This window comes from Canis lupus, chromosome 37 (assembly GCF_048164855.1).
Source record: "Canis lupus baileyi chromosome 37, mCanLup2.hap1, whole genome shotgun sequence".
NCBI classification, from domain to species: Eukaryota; Metazoa; Chordata; class Mammalia; order Carnivora; family Canidae; genus Canis; species Canis lupus.
Window position 1 is genome coordinate 15,212,069 of NC_132874.1, and position 14,241 is coordinate 15,226,309.

A 14,241-nucleotide genomic window follows, 5' to 3' on the forward strand; every position below is an offset into this window, starting at 1 on the left:
GAAGTATTGGTCTCTTCAAAGTAATAATGAAGTGAGCAATAGATTAACTAGAATTTGGAAGATCATGGATCCATCTGAGTTTCAGAGGCTGCAGTGTTCTTGGTGGATCAGGCAACTGAGAGCTTTCTGCAGCAGCCACAGGGAACTGCAGCTAAAGGGAACTATGGGTGCTAGTAGAACCGCCACAAAGAGCCATTCATTTAAAGATCTAAAGAAATTGGGACGCCTGGGTGACTCAGTGGCTGAGCATCCACCTTTGGCTCAGGGCGTGATCCCCAGGTCCCGGGATCGAGTCCCACATCGGGCTCTCTGCAAGGAGCCTGCTTCTCCTCCCTCTGCCTGTGTCTCTGCCTCTCTCTGTGTGTCTCTCATGAATAAATAAATAAATAAAATCTTTAAAAAAAAAAAAAGAAAAAATACCTAAAGAACTTGCCATCTTCCCAGCACTTGGGAAACAGATGTGCATAATAGATATGATCCCTGCCCCATTCCAGGCTACTGAGGAAGACAGTCAAATAAGCAACAAAGGAAAGTTCATGGTAAAGGAAGTAAGTGGCACAAGAACCTAACCGAGTGAGTGTTACAGGATCTTTGGGAATTCTTTTCTAGAGAAATGGACTTTTAAGTTGAGACTTGAATTGTAAGTAAGGTTCAGCTAGGCACAGAGCAAGGAGAAGCGTGTCTCAGGGAGTGAAAAGGTCAGAGGTGTTCCAAGCAGAGACAACAACATGAGTGAAGACCCAGAGCTGCAGAGCTTGGTTCGTTTAAGAAACAGAAAAGGATCCAGTATGGATAGGCTGTAGACCTGAAGACTGACAGGTGGGCAGGGAAGACCAGGTAGGCTGGGTAAAGGAGTTTGGGTATTCTCCTAAGGGGGTTGGTGCAGATTCCCTGGAGGCAGAGGAGTGCCATGAGCAGATTTCTCTTTGGGAAAGATTACTGGAGTACTGGCAGCCTGTGGTATGGAAAGTGGATTGAAGGGTGCAAGAAAGCCCAGCAAGTAGACAATTATAGAAACTCTTCCAGATGAAGGGGCCTGGAATGGAGTACAGTGGACATTTAGATGTGGTTTCATGGGATCTGACATGGGGCTGGGAAGAGCTGATATTGACTAAGAAGACAGTGACAAATTCCATTTTGGCCTCCATCTTCCCTTCCTTCCTTCCTTCCTTCCTTCCTTCCTTCCTTCCTTCCTTCCTTCCTTCCTTCCTTCCTTCCTTCTTTCCTACCTTCCTCCTTCACTCCTTTCCCTCCTCCTCCTCCTTCTCTCTCCCTCTGCCCTCCTCCTCTCAACATAAATTTCAGCAAGCCATAAAGAAGTGATCCCACCTGAGTATAAGCATCTCCTCACCCAGGCCTCTCACTGCCCTGCACGAAACAATTGCACTCTTGCCTGATAGCATATTTGTGTTTTCATTACTTTTCCGCTGACAGTTAACACACCTATAACTTTCTCTGCACTTTCTCTGTGAAGCTACAGACTTCGTTAACTTACCTCAGGAACTTTCCTTTGCGGAACCTTATGCTGAAGGAAACAAAAATGAAGTAAATAAAGAGAAACTTTCCAGGCCTCTAGGGGAATGTCCTTATTTGCAGACTATCTTATATAAATGTGCATGGAAACCAGGAAGCCCTAATTTCTAGTATACAAAGTCAACAAAGTGAACTAATTAAAACAATCTGTTTGGAGTGCATTCAGGTCTCCTTGTTGACCCCAAATTCCTCGCCCCAGCTGCCTGGGGATTTACTTTCTGTCCCGTATACCTTTCCCGGCTTGTCATGAGAAGCAGCCATACAGGAAAGAAGTGCTGTGGATACCCTTCTCACGTACATGCCCATGTGATGCACGCGTCACAGGATCCCAATGTTGGTTTAGTAATGATAACGTGGGGCAGGAAAATTCCCACCCAAAATGTGTTCCTTTGGCATAAGATCTATTTTAGGCTGATTATTTTTAAGGAACAGAAGGCTCAGGAAAAAACTTTGACCTTCCCCCAACTGCCCGAAAGAATTTAGATAGAGGGTCTGCTCCAAGAAGGAAGATATCACCATAGATAAGCACAGTGGAAAATGAACGAGGTGAGGCAAAGTCTGTTTAAAGTTATTTATTTATTTATTTATTTATTTATTTATTTATTTATTTATTTAGAGTGTGGTGGGGGGGACGAACAGAGGAAGAGAGAGAGAGAGAGTAAGAATCTCAAGCAGACTCCACACCTAGCATGGAGCCCAATGCACGGCTGGATCTCACGACTCTGAGATCATGACCGGAGCCGAAATCAAGAGGCAGATGCTTTACTGACTGAGCCACCCAGGTGCCCCAAATATCTGTACGCACTAAATAGTAAATCCCCATTCCCTCCTTCCCATAAGCCCTGGCAGCCACCATGCTACTTTCTGTCTCTGAATTTGGTGACTCTAGGTACTTCAGATGGGTGGAATCACACAGTATTTGTTCTTTTGTGACGGGCTAATTTCATTTAAAAGAATATCCTCAAGGTTCATTCATGTTGTGGTGTGGGTCAGAATTTCCTTCTTTTTTAAAGTTTAATAATATTCCATTGCATATCTATTCCACATTTTATGTTCCTGTTCATCCTTAGATGGCCACTTGGGTGCTTCCATGTATTAGCTATAGAGAATAATGCACCTATCAACACTCTCTTAGAGTTCTTGCTTTCAATTCTTTTGAGAATATATATATAGGGAAGTAGAATTACTAGATAATATGGTCATTCTGTGAATTAAACTAAAAAATTATTTTTTTTGAGTAACTGTCACACTTTTCTATAGCAGTTAAGCTGTTTTACATACCTACCAACAGTGCATAAGGGTTCCAATTCCCCCACAACCTCTCCAACACATAATATTTTCTAGATAGTAGCCATCCTAATGGGTTTGAAGTTATCTCTCATAGTTCTTTTTTTAATTTATATATTCATGAGAGACACAGAGAGAGAGAGGCAGAGACATAGGCAGAGGAAGAAGCAGGCTCCATGCAGGGAGCCTGACATGGGACTCGATCCCGGGTCTCCAGGATCACACCCTGGGCTGAAGGCGACATTAAACTGCTGAGCCACCTGGGCTGCCCTATCTCTCATAGTTTTGATTTGCATTTGCCTAATGGTTAGTGATGTTGTGTATCTTCACATGTTAGCCATTAGTATATATCTTCTTTGGAAATAGGTCTATTAAATATTTTGCCCATTTTTAATTGGGTTGTTTAGTTTTTTATTGCTGTTGTTGAGTTGGGGATGTTCTTTGTATATTATGGATATTAATCCTCTATCAGGCATATGACTAAAAACATTTTTTCCCATTCCATAGATTTCCTTTGCAACTGATTGATTGTGCTTTCTGATGTACAGAGATGGCCACTTAAATTTCATACCATAGGTGCCCCCCTTACCTCACCCTAGTCCTGAGCTTCATATTAGTCCTTGTCTCTTCCACAAGCATTTGACAAATCTGAAGTATTTAAAACAACCAAGAGTACACTTGGGTTTCTGAAAGTTTAATTAAGCTCAGAATTTTATTCTTCTGTCTGAACTCTTTTGATAACCAGAGGTATCCAAATTTGAATGTTGTTTCTGAAGTATGACCTGGCATATCTTAATTGTTATAAGAGGTAGGGAGCTTCAACGGAAGGTTGCTAGGAGCCCCCTGTGCCGTGCCTAAGAAGAGAGAAGCTTTAGAACTCTTATTAAATGATCACAATGGACCAGGCACAGTGGACCAGGCATTTTACATGTGTTAACAACTCCCTTAATCCTGATGACAGCTTTATAATATGTATGCTGTTTGCACCCCCACTTTTCATATGATGATAAGGGACAGAGGGGCTGAATAAATTGCTGAAGGTAAGACAGCTAATAGGTGGTAGAACTAGGATTTGGATCATAGAAGGCTGCTTCCAGATTCTGTCCTCTTAACCAATTTTAAACTGTAGTTGATATATCATCTTCCCCATATTTAATTTTAAAAGTTATTTCAGATTTTGGCATCTTCCAGTGCGGTTGGTTTCCAGCATACTGCATTTGCAGGCTCTGCTTAGACATCGTGGCTCCTCTCCTAGCATTTCTTTTCCTTCTCTTGGCTTCCAGAACTGACTTCTATTCTATCCTCACATGAGCAGGATCTGAGCCTCCTGTAAATCCATCCTTTCCTCCTGAACACTCTATCCACAGCTCTATTCATGAACTGAAATCAGGGCTAACAGCCAAACCCCTCCTACCTCTAAAAAGCATATTGTAATGGAGCAATAATGCTCCATCTCTGTCTCTCCTACCCCACAGACTCAGAGGGCTAATTAAAAGCTGCACCTGACTCTTAGGTACAGAAAAGCAAACCCCACTTGTCTGGCTAAGAGCCAGCAAATGATGCCCTCTTAGCAGGTTCAATGTCTCAGCAGGTCATACCTCTCAGAGCAAGGAAGAACTCATGTCCTCACATACTCTCTTTGGCTGATGATCTGTTTGATGTTCTCCCATAGTCTTTTACCAACATTGAATTTTAATAGATTAGGTAAAATCACAAAGCCCTGCTTATGAAATAGGAGGTCTCTTTGAATCAAGTCTATTCATCCAGAAAAGAATCACTTTTGTAGGTTTGTGGAGCACCTCAGCTGTTGACAAATGATCCCCATGGCTTCTTTTTATCTACTTTGGGCTCCAGAACCCCATTGATCTTGAGGATAAAATGGCTCCACCACCAACCCACCCCTGTCATCCTAATTATTGTGACTTGTCATTTTCTGCAGGGTCCTATGGATCTACTCTGACACGGGTACGTGGGTGTATCCTGTGTTTGCCAAACTCAGCCCGGTGGGTCTAACAGCCTTCTTCTCTCTCAGCTACATCTTTAGTGCTGGCATCTATCTACTTGGAGAGAAACTCAACCACTGGAAATGGGGTCAGTTTATTTCTCTTTTACCTACAGACACATTCCTTCCTTACACTTTCTCCACTCCTCCTGGAAACAGGACAAACCAGTCCAAAAGCAGAAGGCAGTGATGCTTGATGCCTTTGTCCAAAGGATTCAGTCAGACAGGTCCTACCAAAGTAGCAAAGTGAAGGCCTGGGGGAAGTTTGAATTTTCTCAAAGGACCCCTTCAAATTATGTCCCCACCTCCCCCAACCAATACCTCATTTAATTTCAAGGCTAAAAATAATCTTGTTTAGAGAGCTCAGGACCCAGAGAGCAAGGTGTCATCATCCCCAGCATGAAAAAAATGAACTCAGGGTCTTCTTCCCTTAAGTGAGGGACTGAGGGATACAAGCTGCTAGTGTCAAAGTTTCCTTTTTTGAAGGATAGGATCCAGATGAACCGCTTCATTCTTCCAACCTCAGCTATGCCTTCCCAGATGGTCTCCTATCCTTCTCCCATTAGGTTGCTTCTAGCCCATAGTAAAACATTCACCAGATAAATTCACATCCTATACTTGAGATAAGAATTGTCATTTAAACAGGGTCTTGGGCAAAGTGAATATGTCAGCAAGCTAAGCTTTCTAATTATAAGTAGCTGGAATCATGTTGCTTCTTAACTCAGCTGATTTTAAAATGGAAGATTTTATTCTCTTCCTTGCTTCCCCCACAACCCCCACCCCCAGAATATTCTTTTGTTGAAATGGTAGGTATTAAAAAGTCAGGTTGCAAAATAATCATGTTTTTTTCCCTACCCAAAGGGAAGTGCAGGAAGTATACCCTGATTTTGTATATAAGGAAGCAAGAGTCACACACAGTCCCCCACATCACACGCCCACATGCCATTCTGTTCTATCAAAATAGAAATGGCACAAGTGGCATCTTCCGCCCAATCTATGAACTGGTGTGAAAACATAAGCCCATGTACGCAAAAACAAAAAAAAAACCCAAAAAACAAAAAACAAAACACGACATATTTCTGAGAGGAGAATGAGACCCTGGGGAAATAAGCATGCAATTTGGCTTTTTCACATGTTTTCTACCCTTGGAGAATGTAACGGGTTGGGGAAATCTCAAAGGCAATATCCTTGAAAGCAAACACTTAAAAAAAATGAAATACTAAAATTTACTCCCCAAATCAGGATTCCAAATCACAGGAAATTATCCAAAGGGGGGAAAAATGTGTTGACATTTTAGATGTGTTGACATCTAATTCTAACTAGTTTGGCTCCTTGAAGTTCTTGGTAAGGATTTTTGATGCCTTCCCCGAATCTATATTTAAAAAAAAAAAAAAAAAGAAGGAAGAAACTAATCCATTTGAAATTTGCAGAGAGAAACGTGATTACTCAGAGCTTACAGAACAATAACTTTTTAAAACAATTGTATTGAATTCAATAATGATTAATTTCTAAGTTGTTACTCTACAGTGACTTTTAGACATCCGTTGAATTAAAAACTTTTTCAACCAAATTTAGTATTATTTTTAACACAAAGATCTTTTAAGTAAGCTTCATTGGTTAAGAACTACATCCAATTTTTCACTACAATAGGTCCCAATGAGCAAATAAGTTAGCATCAGCATGTGGACTGTCATATATGCAAATGCTTATGTTAATGTGAGTGGCAGAGATACGTGTAGGTGGCCATGTGTCCTTCTCCTCTCTCTAGATTTTTAACTCCTTAAAGAACAGATTGGGCCAAAAGTCCTATATGGCATCAGAATAGGATCATAAACGGGTTAAGTTCTAAACAGACCATAACTATAAAAGGTCTAGTAAGAATTAAAAGAGAAATTCGATCACTTAACATTCCAGTTGCAGTGAACACTTTAAACTACCTAAAACTAAACAGAGCTATCTATGTGAGCACGTTTTCCCATGTCTTATTCTGCTTAAAACACTTTAAATCTTCCCCAGTTTACAGATGAACGTCCAAACTCTTGGAATGACACACAAGGGTCTCTGTGAGCCAGTCCCTGCTGTGGCTTTTGCTTTCTTTTTTCTAAATGTGTGCCCCAGCAGCTTGTTTTCTTTACCCATTGATGTCGTCCCTGTCTTCCATGGCTTCAGTCTTTCACATCCCCCCAGTCTTTGCCTGTCTCACACCCACTTAATCATATCAACTCACCTCTTTCAGCAAGCCTCCTATGGTCTGCATGGACATAGGTTTTTACACAAGACACTGAGTTCTGTAAGGGTTAGGAGTGTGTCTTATTCATCATTCACTCTCAAGTATCCATTAGCTTATCCAATGGATCAATCAATGCAGACAGAGGGTATCTAAGAACTCTCCTCTCTAAGCATTAAATGGGACTTTGTGCACAGGGCTTCTGGAAACAGTGGTCAAGGAGTGACTATAATGGTTGGAGATTAAAGTATCGGGCAGAGAGGTTAAGGAGCATAGATGGTGACACTATGGTATATTGTTTGGAGAGCGGTTGAAAAAGAGATGTGTGTTAGGACAGGCAGTGCAAAATAGGGGGAGGAACACTGGAATAGAAATCAAGAAAACCAGGATATGTCTCTCAGCTAGCCTCAAACCAGCCATGTAGGCTGTGTCAATTCACTTCGACTTCTCAGTGATGGGATGACCTCAAGTCAGCGGACCACCCATGCCAGGATATGGTGAATGCCTGCCATGCCAGTGTACATGTAGTTTAGCATTGCCCAGGCTTGGACAATCAGTCACGTGGTTCTTCTATCTCTGAGTTCTTCTCCAAACCTGTTCTGGATCTATGGAGAGATGTAAACAGCTACCTTCTCTGTCCAAATCCAGAACTAATCCTACTTTGTCACCTCTTTTCACACCTGAGCTCCCTTGGATGAGAGCACAACTTTAAGGAGTGCTTTGGTGACCAGTAGGAGGCAGTAGTTGGGAGAAAAGCTCTGTGCCAAACTGCCTGGGTTCCTATCTTGGTCCTACTACTGGTAGACCGATGACACTGGGCAAGACACTAAATGTCTTTAGTGTTCCAGTTTTCCTTGTGCATCATGGAGACAATACTAGCACCCTCTGCCTAACATCCTGGAGGACCATAAATGACTTGAGAAGTGTCAAGTGACTAGAACAGGGCCTGACACATAGGAGTCATTGCTGTTAATCTCACTCATTCTCCCCCTCAAAAGTCAGACTTTCCTATATGGGTATTCTAATCCTCTCCTTCGATTTTATGCATCACTTACCAATTTCCCCAGCTGAAGGCGATGAAGAGCAACAATCCCATAGCAGAGTAAAAATTGACAGAGAGGGAGCAGTTATTGAAAAATTAAGAGGTCAGATTAATTGAGGCTAGAATTAATTGGAATCGCTGCTTCTGAAATCCTGAGACACAGTGTGGTCTGGTTAGGAATTACCATCCAAGTACCAAGTGGTCAAGAAATATCAGTCAAGGCCCATCTAATTTGTAAGGATCTCTCTAGCAGTAGTCCTTGACCTTTACTCCACATTATAAAATCACTGAGGGAGTTTTAAAAATACTAATTCTCATGTCCATCCCAGACCAATTCAGTCCTTATATGTGGAGATGGGGACTTGGCATTGATATTTTTAAAAGCTGTCCCGTTATTTTAATCTGCAGTTATTGTCAAGAGCCACAATCTCGGAGTAGCGCTTCCCAAACCTGTATGTGCTTCCAAATCTTGTTAAAATGAGGCTCTTGTTAAAATATAGATTCTTATTCAGTAGATCTAAGGTATAGTGTGGGATTCCACCCTTCTAATGTGTACATGCAAAGATTCTGATGCTGCTAGTCTGTGGCAGTGATGGCCACACTCGCTGAATGTCTACCCACTTTCTACCTCCTCATGTGTCATGTCAGAGAGGAGTGAGAAAGGCAATAATAAGCGATGATGTCAATAATCAAATGTGAACTCGGATACTGGGTGTCATACTTCAGGAATGCGTAGAAGCATGGATCTGGCCCCATGTATCAGTGAGACAAATGCTATCAGGCTCTCGGGAAGGTCCAGATGGTCTGCAAGAAGATGCTGTGACACACAAAGCTCTTAAGAGTTTCCAGAGAGCCACCATGCATGACTTTCACCATCTCACTCCCTTCCCTGTGCTAACTTTTATGTGTCATGAGACAGAGGCTGAACAAGCACAGGGTCACTTACTGGGACCACATACCCACCAGGAAAGATTCAATTTCTACTCTTTGGGCAGAGTTAGATGGAACATAGATTTCAAACAATAGTAGAATCGGGCAAGGGGAAGCAGTCTCTGGCAGATCATTGTAAGCTTGGCACACCATGTCTGAGCACCTAGGGATGCCCCAGATACAGTCTTTCTATCCCGACTGGGGGAAAAAGGGCTATCAAAGGGTTCCTGTATACTCTTCCTTGTTTGTCTGCCTCTTGAGCACTGAATTTTTCTTCTTTCTTTCCTTCTTTCCTCCCTTCCTCCCTCTCTCCCTCCCTCTTTTCCTCCCTCCCTCCCTCCTTTCTTTCTTCTTTCTTTCTTTCTTTCTTTCTTTTTTCTTTCTTTCTTTCTTTCTTTCTTTCTTTCTTTCTTTCTTTCTTTTCTTTCTTCTTTCTCTTTCTTTCTTCTTTCTTTCTTTCTTTCTTTCTTTCTTTCTTTCTTTCTTTCTTTCTTTCTTTCTTTCTTTCTTTCTCTTCCTGGATAAGGCACAAGAATGCTAATATCAAGACTTTCTTCCTCAGGAAGAAAAACACACCCACAAGATATATCAGGCACATAAGGGAGCTAAGCACCTCCAGGCCAACATGGCATGGCCTCTTATATGTATGTGTGGCTGGAGAGGCAATCAGCTTATCTCTGACCCATGACCCCTCTTCTAACATTCCTGAGGGACATGTGCCAGGAGTCAGGCTATCCTTTGTCAGGGCCTGAGACCATAAATCCTTTCCCTCCTAAGGAGAGTTCATAAGCTGAAAATTCTAGTCTAACCAAGTGACTTTGTGTCTATGGCTTAGACAGAATGACATTAAAACCTTCCTTTAATACTATTTTCTCTAGGCCACACTTTTTTAAAGGGAGATTTTTATTGTTGAAAGCTGCTTAGAGGTCATCTAGTCTACCTCTTTGGTTTTATCCATGAAGAAATTTAAATTTTTTTCTGTCTTGCATGTTGTCCCTGATCATTTCACAACAAAAGATTCTTATAAGGAGATGACTCCATGTGTATTTCTAAAGCATGGTTCTATGGAAGCAACATTCAGTCAATAACAGAAATATATCTCCTTTTTGCCTTTCTTGCCCTAATTTCATCTCCCTCAACTCAAACAGAGTCCATGTTGGATTATTTCTTCTCCTTCTTTCACTGCCTTTTTTCCCACAAGGATTTCTCCAGCCAGAACCTCAGCTCCATCTCCTTCCTGCTATGTCTGCACTGAAACTTTTACTCATTCATGTTCAAATCTCATTCTTCTAACACCTCATATCTCCCCAACCATCTGCCTTCTCACCCTTTTCCAAGCCAACCCACGGAAACTAGGCAAATGTTCTTCAATTTTTCAGTTCAAAGTCTAGCAGCAGTAGCTTTTGTGATTGTAGATACATAGGTGTAAATCTTTGTGAGTATAATGTTTCTACTTACTCTATTTTCTGACTATTGGAATAATAAGGAATATAATTACATATGGTATCCATAGTGATGTTGATTAAAAGAATGGTTTTTTTGCCATGACAGCAGAAAACGTTTGGATCTTACACAAGACAAACATTAAATGTTTGGCCTAAAATATCTCTATTTCTTGGTACTATCTAACACAGGATAAAGAAAGGACTAAAATGAATCGGGGATGGACTTAGCTTCCTAACTGCCAACTAGGAGGCATTCCACTAGAAAAATTGCCTTTCTATGAAGAAAAGAGGGATAAGAAACAACACTATTTCCCAGTTAGAATATGAAATTCATGTTGTGAACTTTGTTTAGGCTAATATGACCTATTACTAAGTCCACAGCTCCTTAATCTCGAGCCATGTATTGTGGAATCATGGCCAGAGATAGATTCTGAGGACTCAGAGAAGCCCAGAGACTGCTCAACTCCAGGAAAATGCAGGACCCCACCAGCTAGAAACAAAAAGATAAATATGATTTCTGTGATGTTCACACCATGTAACTCACTACAGAAGAAATGACTGTTGGAAGTCCACCCAGAGACACATTTTGGGATGATGCCTTCTCTAATGGATTTGTGGGTCCATGGACATGTTTTAGTGCTCTCTGTCTAGCTGCTTAGTGTTGGATGTGGGAGACTCTGATCTCAGGGAAGAAGCCACCTGCTCTCCTCTCACAAAAGAACTTCCTGCCACCACTTCCACTCCTGGGCTCTTTCTCTCTATGCCTTCAGTTTCTGTTGTGTTTCTTCAATGGAGATGTACTCTCCAGTCCTTGGCACCTGGGGTTGAAGGAGCGTGGTTGTGATTACAGTTACACTTGAGGGGCTGGGGGTTGGTAAGCAGCATAGAGTTTTTAGGAGCCTTCAGAGGGATGGCAAGACTCAACAAAGTTGTGAAGTTGATGTTGCCCAAGCTCTTAAAATGAAGGAATTAATGTGTCATTTAACAGGAAAGGGATTTATTACAGGCATTGAGTGTATGCTTCAGAAAAGAGAAGGTTCTGGGCTTGTACTTAGAGCCTAAAGTGCAGAAGACCTCTCAGGGGAGGAAAGAATCCACATCAAAAATGAAAAATAAGTGAGAGCATAAATGAAAATGATGTGAAGCCTGTAAAGCTAGATAAATTAGTAAGGCTTCCCTGGAGTGACTGAGGGTATCTGGATGGATGAGTAAAAGAAGAAGAAGAGAGAGGACTGTCCTTAAAAATGTTGATAGGCATGAATACAGGATGGCCCCAAGGGCTGTGTGATTAAGAGTTGGCTGTCCTAGAAAAGCAGTGTGATGAGGGAGTCTTCTAATCATCAGTCACTACAACCTCTGAGAAGGGAAACTCTAGCAAAATAAAATTAGTAGAAGATATTTAAAGGCATAACTGATGGAGGGGGCAGGATTTGAAGGATGAAGCATGAAAGTAGGAGCATGAGATTGCTGTGGCATCAAGCCAGAACTAACAGGGCTCTGGAGTGGGCAAGGAGAGGCTGATTTGAGAAAATTTTTCTAAGTAGGATTGAAAACATTTACAACAGGTGGAAAGAATAATGCATTAATGAAGTGTTAGAAATTCCAGAGTTTATGCAAAGATTTATGATCAATAAATACAGAGGTGCCAACTTGTTGGCTGAACGGAAGTCATTCTAGAAATCTAGTGCTATAATTTCAGTAGAAGAAAGCCCTTCTAATGAGTTTACTAAAATTTAATCAATATGTCAGTACTTTTCCATTTGGGCTGATAATTTGATTTGGGGAGAGGTCATAAAATGAACCCTAATTAGGTGAATATCCACTCTTCTATTTCTTCTCTAATTTGATGTCTCTTCGTCTCCATTTGCACAATCTCAGAGTTTGTTGATGGGTAGTGTACAGCTTTTAAACACTTGGCCAAGAGCAACACCAATCACAATAGACCTGTAGAAGCCCATGAAGGCAAAGGCACCATCAGTCAACAAACTAGCTGTGAGTCAAACACCAAGCGGGGTCAACAGAGCTGCTTCTTGCTTTTTCTGTAGAGGTGCTTGCTAGGTTTTCAGAACTTTGTAAAGTACATCTTCTTGCCCTGGGCTAAGTGTCCTCAACTTTCTACTGCCCCAATTCAGGGAGAATGTCTGCTTGCACAAAATTACCCATTATAGAAACCCTGGAGTCTGATGTCTCTCTCTCTTCATCATACAGGTGACGCGATGCAGCCAAGGAAAAAGAGGAAATGATCACAGGCCATTTTCCAAGAACAAAGGAGGAAAAAAACATGAGAGTTTTTGGTTTTGGTTTTGTTTTTTTCTGGTTGAGGGAGGTGGTGGAGCAACAAAAGAAGGTAGAAAGGACAGAGAATGACATTTAAATGTAATAAGAGTGTTTATGAAGGTAGATTAATTTGGGGACTCTTCGTTTTTTCAAAGTTTACTGGACATGCAAGAAACAATAACTGCTGTCTCAGAATCTGTTAGCTTCGTCTGGCCTCTGTGGTCAAAATCCAGCCAAAGGCAAAGGAACCTTGCACAAACTCGGGGTTAGAGAATGTTTAGAGAGGGAAATAATTTAGGATCACTGAAACTATTCACCTTACCAAAGAGTGTGTTGAGGACCTAGCTGAGAAGTAACCTGCATGAAGCCAAAGAGCTAATGTCAGAACCAAGACAATAGCATTTAGCCCCCAGATCTTCTAACTCCCATCCTCTGCAATTTTTAATGACCCCAACCTTCCTAAAAACAAGTATTTTTATCAACTAGTTATTTTCATGGATTGCTCATGTTTTGTTTTGTTTTCCTCAGTCTAGATAGAGATGTAGGGAGATGAGTGCTATACGGAAGTTAAATTGTCCACCTGATAGGAGAGCAAAGTAATTGGGGCAATGAGAAAGTAAGTTCTAAAAAATATGGGGAAATCTGTGCCTCTTGTGAACAAGGATTCAGGGCAGGTCCAAATATGGGACTTAGTGACATCACCATCAAAATCTCTTCTATTGGAATATTGATGAATTTGTCATAAAAGTACATCTTACTTGGGGAGTAAGTGATGGGAAGTGACATGACCTTGAGGACCCCCGAAAATACTTTGGCACAAAGCACTTTGCTGAGTTCGCTTTCTGATTAACAAGCAGATTCACAAACCCAGCTTTGATCTTCCTCGTGAGTTTTTCTGGGTCTTTATTTACAGGCACATTTTTGTAAAGAACATGGATGATAACAGGTCTAGTCATGGATAAACATGGAGTCTAGTGGTATGTCACCAGGTCCATGTGAACTGGGTCCAGGCAGCAAAGTAAATTGTACTCAGGCTTCTCAAGCTAACAGCAAGCAGAAGGAATTTAGTAAAAATGGGTAAAATTTGGCAAAAACTGTTCCTGGAACCACATTCAACTTTGATGGCTGTATGACCAGCCACAGTGCCATATCTATTCCAAGACCGGGAAACCTTAGAAATACCAAGAACAGTCTTGAGAAATCAGAGAAAATGGCAGACTGACACAATAGGGCAGGCAGTCCCCAAGAAGCCTGGAACAGGCACCCAGAAACCCACCATCTCACTAACCCTATATCTACTAATATATAAATATGAGCCGCAACTCTTTTCAGATTGAACTAGGTAGGAACAGCACCTCTTTTCCTATACCTGCTGCTGCTTGATTGCTCCAAGCACCTGGTCTCAGCAGAAGCCCAGAAGCAGTTGTCACAGTGGAAATTCCCCAAATGCAAGGCCCACAGGGGATCACCCAAAATTTCCACACCCCAAAGATAACCT

The 14,241-nt window shown here is 41.5% G+C and overlaps 1 protein-coding gene across 1 annotated transcript in view; it reads left to right on the plus strand.

The window, feature by feature from the left end:
- Positions 1-12,872, plus strand: part of ADTRP (androgen dependent TFPI regulating protein) — a 62,085-nt gene extending 49,213 nt beyond the window's left edge. The window contains exons 6-7 of the mRNA XM_072813606.1: positions 4,760-4,911; positions 12,675-12,872. Coding sequence (XP_072669707.1) covers positions 4,760-4,911; positions 12,675-12,709 — 187 coding nt within the window. The 3' untranslated portion in view covers positions 12,710-12,872. The remainder of the gene's footprint in view (positions 1-4,759; positions 4,912-12,674) is intronic.
- The last annotated feature ends 1,369 nt before the right edge of the window (positions 12,873-14,241 follow it).